This window comes from Nicotiana tabacum, chromosome 19, assembly GCF_000715075.1.
Source record: "Nicotiana tabacum cultivar K326 chromosome 19, ASM71507v2, whole genome shotgun sequence".
Classification (NCBI taxonomy): domain Eukaryota; kingdom Viridiplantae; phylum Streptophyta; class Magnoliopsida; order Solanales; family Solanaceae; genus Nicotiana; species Nicotiana tabacum.
In genome coordinates, this window is record NC_134098.1 from 92,752,922 (window position 1) to 92,774,995 (window position 22,074).

At 42.2% G+C, this 22,074-nt stretch overlaps 1 protein-coding gene across 1 annotated transcript; it reads right to left on the minus strand.

Moving 5' to 3' along the window:
* Positions 1-20,982: 20,982 nt before the first annotated feature.
* On the minus strand, positions 20,983-21,577 carry LOC107823135 (agamous-like MADS-box protein AGL61). The gene is made up of 2 exons (XM_016649731.2): positions 21,538-21,577; positions 20,983-21,284 (listed from the first exon to the last, which is right to left on the minus strand). The coding sequence occupies exons 1-2, from the start codon at positions 21,575-21,577 to the stop codon at positions 20,983-20,985; spliced, it is 342 nt and encodes a 113-aa protein (XP_016505217.2).
* Positions 21,578-22,074: the final 497 nt, after the last annotated feature.

Genomic DNA, 22,074 nt, shown 5'->3' on the forward strand with positions numbered 1-22,074 from the left:
CGACCCGCTCCCATGAGAGTGTAATACATAATCCTGCCTAGGCGAACCGCCCGATCCCATCATAAGGTGTGCCCTACTGACGGTCGAACGACACGAACCATAGATGTATCTATTATACTGCCAAGGAGAACAGCCCAATCCCATTAGAATAAGAGGCTTTAACGGGTCCTTGACCCCATTCATGAATAAACGTGCGAGTTATGAACTTTAAGGAAAACTTTTCGATGAAAATGCATAGCGCGGAAGAAATTCATAAGAGGAGTACAATTATTTTGCGGCTAATCATGAAGCCCGTCAAATCTCTACAATAGTAAATCTATCACTCTACGCAAGTCTAGTCTCAAGTCGTAATGTAAAATAAAGGAATTTAATAAGCAAGGGACAACTCAAATAGTACAGTTATAGCATGGTGTGAACCTAAGTCTACCCGGAAAATAACATGAATTTTAGCTACGTACGGACTCCCGTCACCACGTACGTACTTAGCCCCCGAAACACGTAGCACATATCAAATACATCACCTAGGGGTAGTTTCCCCCTCACAGAGTTAGACAGGAGACTTACCTCGCTCCGAAGTTCCATAACCGGCTCCAACACCTCTTAAACACCTCAAACTGATGCTCATCTCTCCAAAACTAGTCAAATAAATGTGCAAATTCATAAATATATACTTTATTACCCATAATTAATCAATTTAAAACAATTCCCAACTCCCTTCGAAAAGTCATTAAAATCAACCTCTGGGCCCACGTGCCCGGATTCCAAAACTTATCAACGATAATCATTACCCATATCATTACGAACTCAAATATATAATATATTCCCAATTCCATATCCAATTTCGTTGTCAAAATCCAAAATACCAAATTCTAGGTTTCTTTAAAAAATCCCCCAATTTCTACTAATTTCGATGTTAAAATTTCATATGTGTTTATGAAATATAATCAAAAGTGGTTTAGAAACACTTACTCCCATGAGGTGTATGAAATAGCTCTCCAAAATCGCCCCAAAGTCGGCTCCAAGAGAAAAAAATAAGATGAAATGAGCAAATCCCGCATTGGCTAGCATATATATTCTACCCAGTCGATTTTCAACATCTGCAGAACTCCTTGCGCTTTTACAGCTCCTCATTTGTGGAAGCTACCTCGCAGATGCGGCTTTCCCCCAAGATGCCAGCTTTTCGCTTCTGCAGGCCCACAATCGCATATGCGCATCCACTTCTGCGGAAACCACCCGCATCTGCGGACTCCTAGCTCGAGCAGCCTTCTGCACATGCGCTCCCATGACCGCACCTGCGATCTTCCATCCCCAGGCCACTTCCACTTCTGTGCTCCTCCGCCTGCATCTGCGTGCCCGCAGGTGCGGTAAAGTCCTCGCAGCTGCGAATCCAACCAACCTCAAACCCAACCGCTTCTGTGATACCAGGGCTGCTTCTGTGGCCTCGCACCTGCAGCTCTTTCCACGCAGGTGCGATTGCACCAGATCACATCTGCCTCAGAGTTTCTTCGAAGCCTAAACTCGATCCGTTTCCAATCCGATTCGCACTCGAGGCCCTCGGGACCCCATCCAAGAATACCAACACATCCTAAAACATGATACGGACTTAGTCAAAGTCTCAAACCATGTCAAACAATATCAAAATTATGAACTGACGATTGAAACCTTTCTTTAAACTCTCAAACATTTAAACTCTACCGAACGCGTCCTAATCACACTTAAACTTTCCGGAATAATGCCAAACTTTTCACACAAGTCATAAATCACAATACAAACCTATTCCAAGGCCCGAAAACATAAACAAACGTCGATAACACCAAAGTCCACTTCAAATCAAACTTAAGAAATTCTTAAACTTTCAAAATGTTAACTTTCCATAATAAGCGCCGAAATGCTCCCCGGCGATCCGATACTCAACCCGAACATACGCCCACGTCTGAAATCATCATACTATTGGAACCTTCAAATCCCGATTCTGAGGTCGTTTACTGAAAAGTCAATCCTTAGTAAACTCTTCCAACTTAAAGCTTCCGAATTTAGAATTTTCCATTCGGATCAACTTCGAACTTCGCAAAATTCAAATCTGACCACACGTACAAGTCATAATACCTGAAGTGAAGCTACTCAAGGCCTCAAAGTGTCGGACGACGCGCTAGAGCTAAAAATGACTGGTCGGGTCGTTACATTCTCCCTCACTTAAACAGACGTTCGTCCTCCAATGTGCCAAGAACTGCTTTAGAGTTGGCTCAAAATCATTGTTCAACACCTTGTGCACCTACCCGTGCCACCACAACCCAGTTAAGCATATTAGCTCGAGCCAGACTGAAGATTCTATCTTTTATTTAGTCAATAAGCCTTAGAACCAAATTCCAACCTCCGAATATCTCTACAAGACATGATTCTAACATACGAACACCTCATAAATCACCACATAAGTCGATTTCCCATAATAACATCCTCCGACCACAATAGCTAGAATTTCACGAATTAGATGCCCACAATACACCTCATGACGCATATAAGTCCTGTTCCAACTCTCGAAATAGTGCCACGACGGCAGAGATGTGTAGAAACTAATAACTACCTACTGAATCAACAAATCATGGAGTCTTTCCTCCTGACAAGGACCATTACCTTATTCTAAACTGAATAACGATATTTGCCCTTTAATATATCCTGCATAACACTGATCGCACTGATCCCAGGTTCAATAACCTTGTCTCACCCCAGTACAAGCTGCTCAGGCAATAAGGCATCTCCGACACTGCCAAAAATCTCATATGACGGCCACAATGCGCCAACAAGCTACAAACTCGAATGTGATACATAAGGAAAAATGAACTCTAGAAAAGGACTACCCAGCCTACGTAACGAATAAAATGACCGAACAGATGCTATGAACCCTTCTCAAAGAATGAGAAACCAAATACACAGCAATAAATATAGGAAACCGTACTCAACATCTCACTGTTGCGGCGTGCAACCTGATTTACACATGATACCATTGCGGCGTGCAACCAGATCCAAACATGATACCGTTGTGGCGTGCAACCCGATCCAAATAATGTCCTTGTGGCGGCATGCCACCCGATCCACACATAACAATAAATAAGGAAATACCCATCAAGCCATAATGCGCATACCTACAAAATACCGAATATCGACCACAAGCAAGCCAAGTGCGAAAATACCACCCTGGGGAGACGGATAGCGCCATACGCTACAAAACCTAAGAACGACTAAGGTGCAATAAATGACCTGCATCTCGAGAGCCATCCTGCTCATACAATACCACAAGCTACACGGGACCACAACACATGTGCGAATAATCAATCTGTCTCAATCAGGAACAAACTGCCACAGTTCAGAACCAAAGGACTAGAGCGCCTTCCAGGCATAAATTCTCACATTAGTGACAGTACCAGAATCTTCATACTTGGTTTCAATCTTTAACAATAAAGTGACTAACATGTCACACTTATACAAATATCCCCATGGAGTATGCTCCCACAGCCTTCCATACCAGGTAGCAAAGTCTGCACCTACATACCATCAACCGTACAAATCTGTAAAGCAATTCAAGAACCCGCAAATCAATATACAATGCTCCTTCCACAAAACACCATTCCCAGGTGACACTAGGATAATGTCAGCTTACTCTGAACATCTAAATTCTTTCCGGTTCATCCGAGCTCGTGACATTCTTGTCAACACCGAACCGCATTCTTGATCCGAAACTTTCAAATTCCCATGCCGCAAAGAATACAAACCTCAAGTCGTGATCTAAACCGCCATGACGCTTCCGGAATCCATTTACACCACAAGGCCATTGACTCAAATACCTCCAAAATCAAATAATTTGTGGTGGCTGTTGAGCCTGCACGTATAACCACATGTATAACTTCACACGCCGAAGGAACTAATTATTGTCACAATCATGTTGATTCAACCATTACCAACTGTACTAACTTCTTCCAATTTACTCTTGACTTGCCTTAGATATAATAGTAGCTCCATTCATAAATCAAAACGAAACTCAACAAAACTCCTCCCGAGTGACCCACTTCAAGAGACCACATCGTCTCAATACCCATGAATCGTCTCATACCTTCCTCATGCGCACAATAGCATCTCCTACTGGTACACCCATTCTGAAAGACCTTCAGCAAATCTGAAGCTATTTATCCCTTTCCTCTAATACTGTCGTACAGTCCCGATGATAACATAGAACACTCCAAGCCCCCTTTCATAATCCACTGCAACAACTCGATCCTTAGCCATACAACGAACTCGAAATAATTAGGCACTGTACTTTAATTCTTGAACCCACTAGGAATGTTGTTGAGAGTCACCCACTTTAACCTGGTCCCGAATATAACCAAACTCTAATGCTCTACTAGCACATGAACACCCTCTCAAAGAACCAACCGGCTGAGCTATTTTCCTTGTACATCACATCCACAAAAATCATAAACTCTGAGTCTTTCCAAAAACCTGAACATGAACCGATAAAGCTAGATATAGCACACATCCATCAAGTTCTTTGCTCGAATTACCCCTGATGTTTTTATTCCTCAATCATAATAACCCACCAATACACCGATAACCAATAACTGCACAATCAAACAACCACATGATCCAATCGTAGAAGGTGGAGCTCCCTCACTTAGCTTTAAGCTACCATTACATAAACCCAAAACCCACGAGGATTCCTCCTTCTCAATTACCATGATCTCGCGCCTTTAACCCGCCAAATTTCTCGAAATCTTCCGTCAAACTTCTCATGAACATTCCGAATTATTCGCCACAATTGCATATTTGACCTTCTGTCGAGTAGTAAGTAGAGCTCTTCACAGAAACTTCATCAGAATCACGCAACCTCTAATATGCTTACAGGAGATCACCCACCTGTGGAATTCCTTACCGACATCTTCAAACGATGCTGCACTGGGTATAACTACCACAAAATCAATAAACTCTCCTAAGCCCATACTCTCCCACCAACTGTAAAAGTCTGTCCATCCCCCATTAACATCAACTGATAGTTCGACAATACATTTCCAAACTCGAACTCATGTTTCACACCTCTCCATTTCCAGCAAACTCTCATCTTCCATAATCAAGCTTCCTCTGTCCAGCAGCCACCATCCCAAATGAAATGCATAGGCTTAGTCATTATCCACCATGATTCCCAAATCACTCCAAACTTTCTTCAAGGCAAGTAGCTTCCTACCATAGAATCTATATGGTACTCTTCCACTCCCACATCGGTTAAACCACCTCCTTTCTGTAACTTCTCGACCTCTGCTCTTCATACTTGACCTACTAGTAATTTGACCACTGCGAGACATCACCCGCCATGTCCTTCCTCATCCTTCGCTACCCAAATGTTGCATCAAATCAAAATCCATCTATGTAGCACCTGAACTAATAAATTACTTCCAACTCTAAGCCTCCTAAAAGATCATCTTTCTCGAGCTATCAACATTAGAAACACCGATTCGATCTTGAAACCACTACACACCGCTATCTCTGACAACCGCTCCTCTGGCACCATTTCACAACATCCTGTCCCAAAGGCAAATCGAAAAAGTCCATAACACCAGTGAACCTTAATGCATTTAACAAGGACGACGACACCACATCACAATTGAGAATTCCACCATGCTCAAAAATACCAAGTCTCATTACTTTATCAACCTGAACCTGAATGTCCATAGACCAATTGCCTTTCCTCTACTAGAATTTAATGCCGAACCTCTAAACCATGACCTAAGAAATCTTCCTTTCGAGTCATTCACTATCGCAATCCATAAATAAGCACCCTACCATCACACCTGCACTGTGAGATAACAATGCATGGACATCATAATAATCTGTGTATAGCCTCAAAACCATCGGCAATACAGCTACTAAGCTGAAATGATAGAACATCCTTCCATAAGGCGACGATAATAGCCCACTCGAACATGCAGGGAAAACATCTTGCACCACATTTGCGGTGCCATTTATAACTCCTCAAACCCCATTTGATACCAAGCGCTCCACGTCGCATAAGATTGAGTAGGAAGGAAATAAAGGCATAAGCCTCAAAGGAATCAAACCGCACGATACGGAATCAATAAAGGAATTGCTTCTAATAGCCATGTAGCCTCTCGAAGATAAGTACATACATCTCCGTACCAATTCGCAAGACTCTACTAGATTTGCTCAGGACTCGTGAGACCTAAGTGAACCTAACGCTCTGATACCAAGCTGTCACGAGCCAAAATCCACTAAAAGGTCATGATGGCGTCTAACGCCGCCGTCAGGTAAGCCAACGATGATTGATCAACTTAGTTACTCATTTTATTACTTTGAAAATTATAATCTCCATTAATTAAATGCTATAAAATAGAATTTACAGGACAAAATGATAATAATTACGTGAACGACAATAACTAACAACCAGTAGGAACATCCAAAATTCGGTGTCACAAGTGCATGAGCATTAATTATGAAATATAATAAAATACAATATCTATCTGGAATACAAATTAGACAGGAGAACATAAATAACCTTGATGGAGACTCTGTATGCTGCGGATCGTAACATGGAATGCAGCTCCTCGTAAAGTCCCCGCAAATGTCGTGCCTTTGCACCCGGAGGACCATTAGAAACATATATATACCTGCACAATAAGTGCAGCAAGTATAGCATGATTATGTAAATGAACACGTACCCAGTAAGTATCAGCCTAAACCCTGAGATATAGTGATGAGGGGTTGACATCGACACTTACTAGTGGTCCAATAAGACAGGTACAGTAAGAAGTAAATAAATATGGGGCAGAGTAGATAAACGGTATGAACAAATATAAATACGAGGTACAATCCTCCTCAACCAGAGTATACTCAATCTCTCACTAAGTAGTTACCTCACTAAGCAGTTACCTCCTCAATCGGAGTATATATATATATTGGACCTCACCAGATAGTTCGTCACAGTTCAAATTAGGAAAACTCACAGATACACTAGCTTCTTGTCAAATATTACGCACGATTTCATAAGAGTATTTTATAGAAAGGCCGAGGCATACGGCCCGATCCCATCATAATATGTGCACTGCCGAGAGTCGAACGACACGAACCATAGATATATCTATTATATTGCCGAGGCGAACGGTTGTGATGACCCAAAAGGTCATCTTATATTTTAGCACTCGAATTTGTGCTCTTAAGCCTTAAAATCTAATTTTTACCCTCCTCGATTTGCGAGCACAGTCCGGACAGGTTTCCGGAAAGCTTTTATGTTCAAAACTGATGAAAATAATAATTTATGACTTAAAAGTTGATTTTAGTTGACTTCGGTCAACATTTTTGGTAAATGGGTCCGGATTCATGTTTTGACAGTCCCGGTGGGTCCGTATCAAATTATGGGACCTGGGCGTATGCCCGGAATCGAATTCGGAGGTGCCTAGCTTGAGTTATGAATTTTTGATAAAAATTAAAAGTTTGAAAATTTATTTGTTTTAAAAATTGATTGATGTTTGGCATTGTTAGTTTCGGGTCCATATTTTGGTTTTAGAGCCCGGTATATGTTCATTATGATATTTAAGACTTGTCTATGAAATTTGGTTTGAAACGGAGTTGATTTGATGTGATTCGGACGTCCAGTTGAGAAACTACAAATTGTAAAGTGTTCTTGAGAATTTCATTTGATTTGGTGCTAAATTCGGAGTTCTATGTGTTATTTTGGCGATTTGATCACGCGCGTAGGTCCGTATGAAGTTTTTAGACTTGTGTGCATGTTTGGTTTGGAGCCCCAAGGGCTCGGGTGAGTTTCGGATAGGCTACGGGATGTTTCAGACTTAGAATTTTTGTTGTTTTGCTGTTGCTGGTGCACAGGTATTTTGTGCTCTGCGATCGCGAAGAAACTCTCGATCACGAAGTGTAAACTAGGCTGGGAGGTAATTTCTTCTTCGCGAATGCGAAGGACTGGTTGCGAATGCAAAGCATTGGGGGTGGTACCCTTCGCGAACGCGATCAGTCTCCCGCGAACGCGATAGGTTAAGGGACCTGGGGGAAGGGGTCATGTTCTTCTACGCGAACACGTCCACTGGGTCGCGAACGCGAAGGCTTGTGGGGAGCTTCCTTACGCGAACGCATAGAAAGAATCGCGAACGCGAAGGCCTTAGGCCGCTGTGCATCGCGATCATGACAGGCCTCTCGCGAACGCGATGAAGGCCTGTCTAGTGTTTTAAAAACAGACTTCAAAACGGGATTTGTTCAAAATTTCATATTATTTTCCATAGAACTTGACCTAGGGCGATTTTTGAAGAAGGACCCAATCATAGGTTTGCACTTTCTAACTTGTTTTCTTCAATTTCCATCATCATTTATGAATTCCTAGTCTTTAATCTTGTTCTTTAAGGGTTGAAATTAGAGATTTTGGGGGAATTGGGAATTTCACAAATTTGGGGATTTAGACCTCGGTTTGAGGTTGGATTCCGGAACTAATTACATACTCGGGCTCGGGGGTGAATGGGTAAATGCATTTTGGTCCGAACCTCGGGTTTTGACCAAGCGGGCCCGTGGTCGATTTTTTGACTTTTGGAGGAAAATTTGGAAATTTTATTTTATGCAATATAATTGATTTCTTTAGCAATATTTGATATTATTGAGTCATTTTTGAATTAGATACGAGTGGTTTGGAGGTGAATTCCAAAGGAAAATCTATGATTGAGAATTAAGTGGCCTTTGGAGCGAGGTAAGTGTTGTGTCTAACCCTAACTTGAGGGAATTAGGAACTTTAGATTATTTGCTAAGTGAAATTCATGTGAGCGGCGTATATGTGAGGTGAGGAGTACTTATGCACTGCCAATTTACTTGTTTTTCCATGTTACTTCCGTTTTCTTATATTGTCTCTTCCTATGCCTAATTGCTACATGTTTATACTTGTGTTGTTAAATTGATCATCATTATCATGTGTTACGGATTTTCTGTTGGTAATCGAGTATTTATTTAAAAGTAGAGATTTATATTGTGGAACCAAATGTTGAAGTAAGGTTTGTACTTGTTATTATATCTCCCTGTTGTTATTTATGCATTGCATTATGGTAAGGGAGAGTGTTAATGCACGAAGGGTGATGTCGTGCCATGATATGCGAGTTAATGCACGAAGGGTGATGCTGTGCCATATTGTGAGTGTTAATGCACGAAGGGTGATGTCGTGCCATATTGTGAGTGTTAATGCACGAAGGGTGATGCCGTGCCATATTGTGAGTGTAAAAGCACGAAGGATGATGTCGTGCCATATTGTGAGTGTAAAAGCAGGAAGGGTGATTCCGTGCCATGATATGAGAGTTAATGCACGAAGGGTGATGTCGTGTCGTTTCTATTGATTTATTGGTGAGATTGAGAGTAAAAGCATGAAGGGTGATGTCGTGCATTTTTCCTTTACTGTATTCACTATTCCTGTCGATTCATGGTATATTGACTGCTCCGATGATCGTTCTGTTGTAGTTTTTTATCTTGTATTCCCCTCAGTATGTTTCCCCTCCCGACATTTCCTGTTTCGTTCTTCATTTCTGTTATTTGTATATACACTGTTAAATTGTACATGTTGATTTGTAGGTGCCTTGCCTTAGCCTCGTCAATATTTCATCGAGGTTAGGCTCGACACTTACTAGTACATGGGGTCGGTTGTACTGATACTGCACTGTGCACTTTCTGTGCAGATTTTGATACTGGCTCGGGTTGATCGAGATTTTACAATTGGTCCGTTGTCCGGAGACTCAAAGTAGATCTGTCGGCGTTCATAGACCTTGAAGTCCCCATCTATCTTTTCTGTTCTACTGTTTCTTTCATTCAGACAGTTGTATTTCTTTCATACTATTACTTGTAGTAAATTCTAGAATGCTATTACTTGTAGTAAATTCTTTATCATACGATTTTATTTTCTCAATGCTGATTGAACTCTTCTACTCTTATTCTATCGTATATGGGGAGAACATGTAGCATGGCCGTACCAGAGGCCGAGGCAGGGGCAGGGCTCAGCCTAGAGCCCGAGCAACAGCCCCAGCAGTGGGGCCTCAGATAGAGCTTGACGAGGAGGTTCCAGCCCAAACTGATCCTGCCGGACCAACTCAGGTTCCGGAGGGGTTCATTGCTACCCCATTCCTTCATGATGCTTTGGTCCGTTTGGTGGGCCTTATGGAGAGTGTGGACCAGACTGGCGCATTTCCATGGCACCAGTAGTCTCTCAGGCTGGAGAAGGAGCCCAAAATCCCACCACTCCCGCTCCGGAGTAGATAGCTCCCAGTATCAGGCTCCAGCAGCTCAGCCAGTCGGATTAGTTCAGCCGGTTATTGCGGCACAAGCCGGAGATGGGCCAGCTATGTCTTCTGAGGCTTTATGGAGATTGGACAGGTTTACCAAGCTTTTTCCTGTTCACTTCAGTTGTGCTCCTTCAGAGGACCCCCAGGAATATCTTGACAGCTGTCACGAGGTCCTACGAAACATGGGTATAGTGGAGACCAATGGGGTCAATTTTGCTTCATTTCAGATAACTGGTTCCGACAAGAAATGGTGGAGAGATTACTTGTTGACCAGACTAGCTGGGTCGCCTGCTCTTACCTGAGACCAGTTCTCTCAGCACTTCATAGAGAAGTTTCTGCCTATCACATTGAGAGAGGAGTGTCGCTGTCAGTTTGAGCGACTCCAGCAAGGCAGTATGACTGTTACTCAGTATGAGACCCGTTTTGTAGATTTGGCCCGTCATGCCATTCTTCTGCTTCCCACCGAGAGAGAGAGGTTGAGGAGGTTTATTGATGGACTTGATCAGCCTATCAGATTGCAGATGGCTAAGGAGAGTGGGAGTGAGATTGTTTTTCAGGCGGCTGCTAATGTCATTACTCAGGGAGGTCAGGGGTTTGACAAGAGACCTCATCATTCCGGTGAGTTCAGCGGTGCCTCATCTAGAGGAAGGAGTACTTTTGGTAGAGGCCATCCTCCCAAGCCATTTCATTCATCGCTCCAGGTATCCCATGGTGCCTCAGGTGGTCGTGGCCCTCAGATACATTATTTCGACCAGCTAGCCTACAGTGCACCACCAGCTCCTATTAGTACACCTCCACTCCAGAGTTATCAGGGTGGTTATTCAGGTCGACAGGGTCAGTTTCAGGGTTAGCAGTCACAGCAGCCGAGGTTATGTTATACTTATGGTGATCCGAGGCACATTGCTAGACTTTTCCCTCGGACAACGGGCAGCTCACAACATCAGAGTTCTCGTGCCATGGTTCCGGCACCAGTTGCTACACCACCTGCTCAGCCAGCCAGAGGCAGGGGTCAGGCAGCCAAAGGTAGAGGCTAGACCGTTAGTGGTGGAGGTCAGATTGTTAGAGGTGGAGGTCAGACCGTTAGAGGTGGAGACCAGCCAGTTAGAGGCCATCCCAGTGACATAGTTTAGGGTGGTGGGGCCCAGCCCTAGTATTATGCTTTCCCAGCCAGGCCTGAGGCCGAGTCATCTGACGTTGTTATCACAGGTACTATTTCAATTTGCAGTAGAGATGCTTCAGTTCTATTTGATCCGGGGTCTACTTACTCATATGTGTCATCCTATTTTGCTTCATATTTGGTTGTGCCCCGTGATTCTTTGAGTGCTCCTGTGTATGTTTCCACGCCAGCGGGGGATGCTATTGTTGTAGATCGTGTTTATCGTTCGTGTATGGTCACCATTGGGAGTTTTGAGACTCGCACAGATCTTCTACTTTTCGATATGGTTGATTTTGATGTCATACTGGGTATGGATTGGCTGTCACCTTATCATGCTATATTATATTGTCATGCCAAGACGATGACCTTATCCTTGCAGGGGTTGCCTCGATTAGAGTGGAAAGGGACTCTTGGCCATTCTACCAGCAGGGTTATCTCTTATGTGAAGGCTCGTCATATGTTTGAGAAGGGGTGTCTAGCTTATCTGGCTTATGTCCGTGATTCTAGTGCGGAGGTTCCTTCTATTGATTCAGTGTCAGTTGTTCACGAGTTTTCAGAGGTGTTTCCTACAGACCTGCCGGGGATGCCACCCGATAGGGATATTGATTTTTGCATTGATTTGGCTCCGAGCACTCAACCTATTTCCATTCTGCCATACCGCATGGCCTAGACAGAGTTGAAAGAATTGAAGGAACAGTTACAAGATTTGCTTGATAAGGGCTTCATTAGACCTAGTGTCCTGGGGTGCACCCGTGTTGTTTGTGAAGAAGAAAGATGGATCGATGAAAATATGTATAGATTATCGGCAGTTGAACAAAGTCACCATCAAGAACAAGTATCCATTACCGAGGATTGATGATTTATTTGATCAACTTCAAGGTGCCAAGGTGTTTTCAAAGATTGATTTGAGATCTGGCTACCATCAGTTGAGGATTAGGGCATCCGATGTTCCTAAGACAGCTTTTCGGACTCGGTATGGGCATTATGCGTTTCTAGTAATGTCATTTGGGCTGACAAATGCCCCAGTAGCATTCATGGATTTGATGAACCGGGTGTTCAAACCCTACTTGGATTCCTCTGTGGTTGTGTTTATTGATGATATCTTGATCTACTCCCACAGTCGACAGGAGCATGAGCAGCTCCTTCGGATCGTTATTCAGACTCTGAAAGACAGCCAGTTATATGCTAAGTTCTCAAAATGCGAGTTTTGGTTGAGTTCAGTTGCTTTCTTGGGTCACGTTGTATCAGCATAGGGTATTCAAGTGGATCCTAAGAAGATTGAGACAGTTCAGAACTGGCCTAGACCCACATCAACTACAGAGATCCATAGTTTCCTGGGTTTGGCGGGCTATTACAGTCGATTTGTGGAGGGGTTTTCATCCATGGCAGCCCCGTTAAACAGATTGACCTAGAATGGTGCCCCGTTTAGGTGGTTAGACGAGTGTGAAGTGAGCTTTCGGAAGCTCAAGACAGCTTTAACTACGGCACCGGTATTGGTGTTACCCATAGGTTCAGGATCTTATACAGTATATTGTGATGCATCTCGTATTGGTCTGGGTGTGGTATTGATGCAGGGTGACAAGGTTATTGCATATGCTTCGCGGCAGCTGAAGGTTCATGAGAAGAATTACCCTGTTCATGATCTAGAGCGAGCAACCATTGTTCACGCGCTGAAGATTTGGAGGCACTATCTTTACGGCGTGCCATGTGAGGTATTCACTGATCATCGGAGCTTGCAGTATTTGTTCAAGCAGAAGGAACTCAATTTGAGGCAGAGGAGGTGGCTGGATCTATTGAAAGACTATGATATCACCATATTGTATCATCCCGGGAAGGCCAACGTGGTGGCTGATGCCTTCAGTAGAAAGACAGCCAGTATGGGCAGATTTGCTTATATTCTAGTTAGTGAGAGACTGCTAGCATTGGATGTTCAGGCCCTGGCCAACCAGTTCGTGAGGTTAGATGTTTTTTAGCCCAGTCATGTTCTAGCTTGTACAGTTGCTCAGTCTTCTTTGTTTGAGTGCATCAGAGATCGACAGGATGACGATCCTCATTTACTTATCCTTAGAGACACAGTGCGGAACGGTGGTGCCAATCAGGTTACTGTTGGAGATGACAGAGTTTTAAGGATGCAGGGTCGTATTTGTGTGCCTAATATGGATGGACTTCGTGAGTTGATTCTTGAGGAGTCCCACAGTTCCCAATATTCTATTCATCTGGGCGCCGCCAAGATGTATCAGGACTTGAGGCAGCATTATTGGTAGAGGCGAATGAAGAAAGACATAGTTGCCTATGTAGCTCGGTGCCTAAATTACCAGCAGGTAAAGTGTGAGCATCAGAGACCTGGTGGTTTACTTTAGAGGTTAGAGATTCCTGAGTGGAAGTTGGAGCGTATCACTATGGATTTTGTTGTTGGACTCCCACGGACTCAGAGGAAGTTCTATGCAGTTTGGGTCATTATGGATAGGCTGACTAAGTCAGCGCATTTCATTTATGTGGCAGTTACCTATTCCTCGGAGCGGTTGGCAGAGATTTACATACGGGAGATCGTCCGTCTTCACGGTGTGCCCGTGTATATCATTTCTGATCGAGGTACATAGTTTACCTCGCACTTCTGGAGGGCAGTACATCGTGAGTTGGGTATGCGGGTTGAGTTGATCACAGCATTCTATCCTCAGACGGACGGGCAGTCTGAGCGCACTATTCAGATCTTGGAGGATATGCTCCGCGCATGTGTTATATACTTCGGAGGATCGTGGGATCAGTTCTTGCCCCTAGCAGAGTTTGCCTACAACAACAACTACCAGTCGAGCATTCAGATGGCTCCCTATGAGGCATTATATGGTTGGCGGTACCAGTCGCCAGTTGGGTGGTTCGAGTCGGGAGAGGCTCGGTTGTTGGGCACATACTTAGTACAGGATGCCTTGGATAAGGTCAAAATTATTCAGGATCGACTTCGCACAGCTCAGTCCAGGCATAAGAGTTATGCCGACCGTAGAGTTCGTGATGTTGCATTCATGGTCGGAGAGAGATTGTTACTTCGGGTATCACCCATGAAGGGTGTAATGAGGTTCGGAAAGAAAGGCAAGTTGAGCCCTAGGTATATCGGACCTTTTGAGATTTTGGAGAGAGTGGGAGAGGTGGCTTACAGGCTTGTGTTGCCACCTAGTTTAGCAGCTGTCATCCGGTATTCCATGTGTCCATGCTTCGAAAGTATCATGGCGATCCGTCTCATGTGTTAGATTTTAGCTCTGTCTAGTTGGACAAGGAGTTGACTTACGAGGAGGAGCCGATGGCTATTTTAGCACGGCAAGTTCGCCAGCTGAGATCAAAGAGTTACCCTTCAGTTCGAGTGCAGTGGAGAGGTCCGCCTATTGAGGCAGCTACTTGGGAGTGCGATTCCGATATGCGAAGTAGATATCCCCACTTTTTCACCAGCACAGGTACTTTTCTATGTCCGTTCGAGGACGAACGGTTGTTTTAGAGGTGGAGAATGTGATGACCTAAAAGGTCATATTATGTTTTAGCACTCGGATCTGCACTCTTAAGCCTTAAAATCTCATTTTTACCCTACTCGATTTACATGCGCAGTCCGGGCAGGTTTCCAGAAAGCTTTTATGTTGAAAATTGATGAAAATAATAATTTATGCCTTAAAAGTTGATTTTAGTTGATTTCGGTCAACATTTTTCGTAAACGGGCCCGGATCCGTATTTTGACGGTTCCGGTGGGGCCGTATCGAATTATGGGACCTGGGCGTATGCCCGGAATCGAATTCGGAGGTCCCTATCTTGAGTTATGAATTTTTGATAAAAATTAAAAGTCTGAAAATTTATTTATTTTTAAGAATTGATTGATGTTTGGAATTGTTAGTCCCGGGTCCGTATTTTGGTTTCGGAGCCAGGTACATGTTCATTATGATATTTAAGACTTGTCTGTGAAATTTGGAGAGAAACGGAGTTGATTTGACGTGATTCGGATGTCCAGTTGAGAAAATAGAAATTTTAAAGTGTTCGTGAGAATTTCATTTGATTTGGTACTAAATTCGGAGTTCTAGGTGTTATTTTGGAGATTTGATCACGCAAGCAGGTCCGTATGATATTTTTAGACTTGTGTGCATGTTTGGTTTGGAGCCCCGAGGGTTCGGGTGAGTTTCGGATAGGCTACGGGATGTTTCGGACTTAGAATTTTTGCTGTTTTGCTGTTGCTGGTGCACAGGTATTTTGTGCTTCGCGATCGCGAAGTGTAAACTAGGCTGGGATGTAATTTCTTCTTCACGAACGCGAAGGACTGGTCGCGAACGCGAAGCATTGGGGGTGGTATCCTTCACGAACGCGATCAGTCTCCCGCGAACGCAATAGGTTAAGGGACCTAGAGGAAGGGGTCATGTTCTTCTATGCGAACGCGTCTACTGGGTCGCGAATGTGAAGGCTTGGGGGGAGCTGCCTTACGTGAACGCTTAGAAAGACTCGCGAACGCGAAGGCCTTAGGCCGCTGTGCATCGCGATCGCGACAGGCCTCTTGCGAACGCGATGAAGGCTTGTCCAGTGTTTTAAAAACAGACTTCAAAACGGGATTTGTTCAAAATTTCATATTTTCTTCCATAGAACTCGACCTGGGGCGATTTGTGAAGAAGGATTTCGACACCCAATCATAGGTTTTCACTTTCTAACTTGTTTTCTTCAATTTCCATCATCATTTATTGAATTTCTAGTCTTTAATCTTTTTCTTTAAGGGTAGAAATTAGGGATCTTGGGGGAATTGGGAATTTCACAAATTTGGCGATTTAGACCTCGATTTGAGGTCGGATTCCGGAACTAATTACATACTCGGGCTCGGGGGTTAATGGGTAAATGGATTTTGGTCCGAATCTCGGGTTTTGACCAAGAGGGCCCGGGGTCAATATTTTGACTTTTTGGAAGAAAATTTGGGAAATTTAATTTATGTAATATAATTGATTTCTTTAGCAATATTTGATATTATTGAGTCATTTTTGAATAGATACGAGTGGTTTGGAGGTGAATTCCAAAGGAAAAGCTGTGATTGAGAATTAAGTGGCCTTCAGAGCGAGGTAAGTATTTTGTCTAACCCTGACTTGAGGGAATTAGGAACCTTAGATTATTTGCTAAGTGAAATTCATGTGAGCGGCGTATATGTGAGGTGACGAGTACTTATGCTCCGCCAATTTACCTATTTTTCCATGTAACTTCCGTTTTCTTATATTGTCTTTTCCTATGCCTAATTGCTACATGTTTATACTTGTGTTGTTAAATTGATCGTCATTATCATGTTTACGAATTTTCTGTTGGTAATCGAGTATTTATTTAAAAGTAGAGATTTATATTGTGGAACCAAATGTTGAAGTAAGGTTTGTACTTGTTATTCTATCTCCCTGTTGTTATTTATGCATTGCATTATGGTAAGGGAGAGTGTTAATGCACGAAGGGTGATGTCGTGCCATGATATGAGAGTTAATGCATGAAGGGTGATGCCATGCCATATTGTGACTGTTAATGCACGAAGGGTGATGCCGTGCCATATTGTGAGTGTAAAAGCACGAAGGGTGATGCCGTGCCATGATATGAGAGTTAATGCGCGAAGGGTGATGCCATGCCATTTCTATTGATTTATTGGTGAGATTGAGAGTAAAAGCACGAAGGGTGATGTCGTGCATTTTTCCTTTATTATATTTACTATTCCTGTCGATTCATGGTATATTTACTGCTCCGGTGATCATTTTGTTGTAGTTCTTTATCTTGTATTCCCCTTAGTATGTTTCTACTCCCGACATTTCCTGTTTAATTCTTCATTTCTGTTATTTGTATATATATATTGTTAAATTGTACAGGGTGATTTGTAGGTGCCTTGCCTTAGCCTCGTCACTACTTCATTGAGGTTAGGCTCGATACTTACCAGTACATAGGGTCGGTTGTACTGATATTGCACTCTGCACTTTCTGTGCAGATTTTGATACCGGCTCGGGTTGATCGAGATTTTGCTATTGATCCGCTTTCCGGAGACTCAAGGTAGATCTGTCGGCGTTCATAGACCTTGAAGTCCCCGTATATCTTTTATGTCCTACTATTTTCTTTCATTCAGTCAGTTGTATTTCTTTCAGACTATTACTTGTAGTAAATTCTAGAATGCTCGTGAATTGTGACTCCAGATCCGGGTGGTAGTAATTAATACAGTTTTATGATATTCCGCACTTATTATATTTCATCTTAGTTAATTATTGTTATTTACTGAATGGAAATAAGGAATTGGTTTAACGATTTTTCTAATGTTGGCTTGCCTAGCAAGTGAAATATTAGGCGCCATCACGGTCCCGTCGGGGGGAAATTTCGGGTCATGACAACGGCCCGCTCCCATGAGAGTGTGATACATAATCCTGCCGAGGCGAACGGCACGATCCCATCATAATGTGTGCACTGCCGAGGGTCGAACGACACGAACCATAGATGTATGTATTATACTGTCAAGGCGAATAGCTCGATCCCATTAGAATAAGAGGCTTTAACGGGTCCTTGACCTCATTCATGAATAAACGTGCGAGTTATGAACTTCAAGAAAAACATTTCGATGAAAACGCATAGCGCGGTTGAAATTCGTAAGAGGAGTACAATTATTTTGTGACTAATCATGAAGCCCGTCAAATCTCTATAATAGTTAGTCTATCACTCTATGCAAGTCTAGTCTCAAGTCGTAATATGAAATAAAGGAATTTAATAGGCAAGGGACAACTCATATAGTACACTTATAGCATGGTGTAAACCTACGTACGGACTCCCGTCACCTCGTGCGTACGTAGCCCCCACAACAAGTAGCACATATCAAATACATCACCTAGGGGTAGTTTCCCCCTCACAGAGTTAGACAGGAGACTTACCTCGCTCCGAAGTTTCATAACCGGCTCCAACACCTCTCAAACACCTCAAAATGATGCTCGTCTCTCCAAAACTAGTCAAAAAATGAGCAAATCCATAAATATATACTCTATTACCCATAATTAATCAATTTATAACAATTCGCAACTCCGCTCGAAAAGTCAAGAAAGTCAACCCTAGGACCCACATAGCTGGATTTCGAACATTTTCGAAGATAATCATTACCCATAACATTACAAACTCAAATATATAATTTATTCCCAATTTCATGTCCAATTTCGTGGTCAAAAATCGAAAATACCAAATCCTAGGTATCTTTCAAAATCCCCCAATTTGTACTAATTTTCATGTTAATCAAAAGTGGTTTAGAAACACTTACCCCAAGAAGTGGATGAAATAGCTCTCCAAAATCGCCCCAAAATCGGTTACAAGATAGAAAAATGAGATGAAATGGGCAAATCCCGCATTGGCTAGCACATATATTCTGCCCAGTCGATTTCCCGTATCTGCGGAACTCCTTGAGCTTCTGTGGCTCCGCTTTTGCGGAAGCTACCTCGCAGATGCGGCTTTCCCCCAAGATGCCAGCTTTCCGCTTCTGCGGGCGCACAATCGCATATGCGCATCCGCTTCTGCGAAAACCACCCGTATCTGCGAACTCCCTAGCTCGAGCAGCCTTCCGCACCTGCACGCCCACGACCGCACTTGCGGCTCCGTAGGTGCTCTACAACATCTGCACCTGCGATCTTCCAGCCCTAGAACGCTTCCGCTTCTGCGCTCCTCTGCCCGCATTGGCACACCCACATGTGCGGTAAAGTCCTCGCACCTACGAATCTAACCAACCTCAAACCGAACCGCTTCTGCGATACCAGGGCTGCTTCTGCGGTCTCACACCTATGGCTCTTTCCACGTAGGTGCGATTGCACCAGATCACAGTTGCCTCAGCAATTCTTCCAAGCCCAAACTCGATCTGTTTCCAATCCGATTCGCATTCGAGGTCCCCGGGATCCCGTCCAAGCATACCAACACATCCCAAAACACGATACGGACTTAGTCGAAGCCTCAAACCACGTCAAAAAAATATCAAAATTATGAATTGACGATCGAAACCTTTCTTTAAACTCTCAAATATTCAAACTTCGCCGAACGGGTCCGAATCAGACTTAAACTTTCCGGAATGACGCCAAACTTTACGCACAAGTCATAAATCACAATACAAACCTATTCCAAGGATCGAAAACTCAAACGGATATCAATAACACCAAAGTCCACTTCAAGTTAAACTTAAGAAATTCTTAAACTTTCAAAATGTTAACTTTCCATAATAAGCGCTTAAATACTCCAGGGCGATTAGATACTCAACCCAAACATACGCCCACGTCCGAAATCATCACACGAACCTATTGGAACCTTAAAATCCCGATTTCGAGGTCTTTTACTCAGAATTCAAACCTTAGTCAACTCTTCCAACTTAAAGCTTCCGAATTTAGAATTTTTCATCCGAATCAATTTCGAACTTCCGAAATTCAATTCCCACCACACGTACAAGTCATAAAACCTGAAGTGAAGTTACTCAAGGCTCAAATCGCCGGACGACGTGCTAGAACTCAAAACGACCGGTCGAGTCGTTACATCAAGAATTAGGTTAACGGAAGTTGATGATATGATGTTATGGGCAGGTGATGATCGAGTAACTCGGACCATCCGATGGAAGTCTTTGACCTCAAAAGAAGAAGTGTTGACCTTCATCAAGGAAGTCTGTCTACCTCACCCTTGGCATCGATCGATATGCAGACAAAGGTCTAAAGTATATTTTTTAATTGTTTATCTTAATTTCACAATATTTTTCTCTTTATCATTTACGAAGTAACAAATACACTTTAGACCTTTGTCTGCAAAATGCAAAGTACAAAAAGGTTTGGCCTCTAATTCTTATTTTCCTTCCACGTTTACATTTTCCTTCTTTTTGCTTAATTTCTTTCAAATTTGTTTTATATTCTTTAATTTATTCTTTTCAAGTTAGTTTTTGATTTTAGAATTTTTTGGTTATCTCTCTAGCTTAGATATTATTTTGAAGACTCTATTCTGGTTAATTATAATATAATAAGTATATGTGATCTGTCATGTAGCATTAGTTTTTTAAAAAATAGCATTATATTATTTTTATTTTTATTTTTTGAATTATTTGAAACTAAAATATCATTGTCATAACTCTATTTATATTCCATCATAGTCATCTTTTTGATTATGCATACATAGTAGATTTCACCAAAACATCACATAATACCCCAATCCCAAAAAAAATGATTAACTAGAACAACCCCTGCACTAAACTCCTGGTATGTGCAGGATACGGCCGGGGAAGAGGCAAACCAAGACCATGTTGGTCTGTTGTAGATAGCTTTACTTTGCATTTCTGCAAAATATTATTTCTGTAGTTTATACCTGTGACATCCTAGTCACACGACGACAACTTTTATGGTTGTGCACCTTTAAAAATAAATAACACGAACTATTATTTAAAAATACTAGCAGTAGCTTTTATTCAGCCTTCCACTTTCCATTTTCGTAACCATAACCACGTTCAGTGCCATAGTTCTTCACCTTCAAGAGCAAATCTTCCAATCCCTATTTTAACATTGAAGCCTCCGTATAGTTCATCTTCTTTATAGGACCCCTGAACCACTCTTGTTGGCTCTCTAAATTCTTATTCTTTTCCTTGAGTTTGCTTTTCAAGTTTAACGCAAAATTCAGCTGATCTTGCAGAGTATTGAGTTGTGTGTTAAGTGTTATACAATTGGCTTTTCGGAACATCTGGGCATACTTGTCATCAATGACTGGTGATGATGGTGATGGAGGCCTTTCTTCGCAAACATATTTGTTGATGGTTTCATTTACATTTGGATGACCAAAAGAGTAAGGCTTGTTACCTATAGAGCAAGAGGAGAGAAATCATTAATATAAAATAGGAAAAAAGGAGAGAAATTAGTTAATCTACCGTAATAACACCTCCCACGCTAGGTATTTTTTTATGATGCTTTAAAGTTATGTGAGATTAATTATTATGTTCAAGATCTTGGATTTGTATGTTTAATGCACATTTATGCTTAAAAAGTTATATTTGTTGATGGTATATCATGTATATATAGATGACCAAAAATATGTAACTAGGCTTGTAATTACCTGGTGGAAACACGATGATGCCAACTTCAGCACCCGTCATAACGGCTACCTCGTTTGCTTTCTTGAAGACACCATTTCGGCGTTTTGAGAAAGACACTTGTCGATTATTCTTATTTTCTATCTTCGCGAGACAAACACTTTTGCGACCCTTAATCAGTCTAGTACTCATTCTCAAAGATAATTATGATATAACTAGTATTTATTACTAAGAGTTATTATGTGATATGAACTTTGTAACGTAGAAGCCTAGTATTTATAGAGTTTTTCCAATATCTTTTGTTTTTTCAGTTTTGGTAGTTTATATAGATGAATCCAGTTTATTTTTGTAGTGTTCACATATTATGAGGCAAGTAAATTTAGATACTTAATCATAGTGGTGATTGTACTATCCATTTTTCAAAAGATTTTCAAAATTTACCTCTACAATATTGTAATGGTCAAGTCAATTTTCAGCCCAGGCCCAGACCAGTGGTGATTTGCTACATAAGATTATTAATATTTGATACTCTCTTAATAACATCTCTTAATTTGGAAATG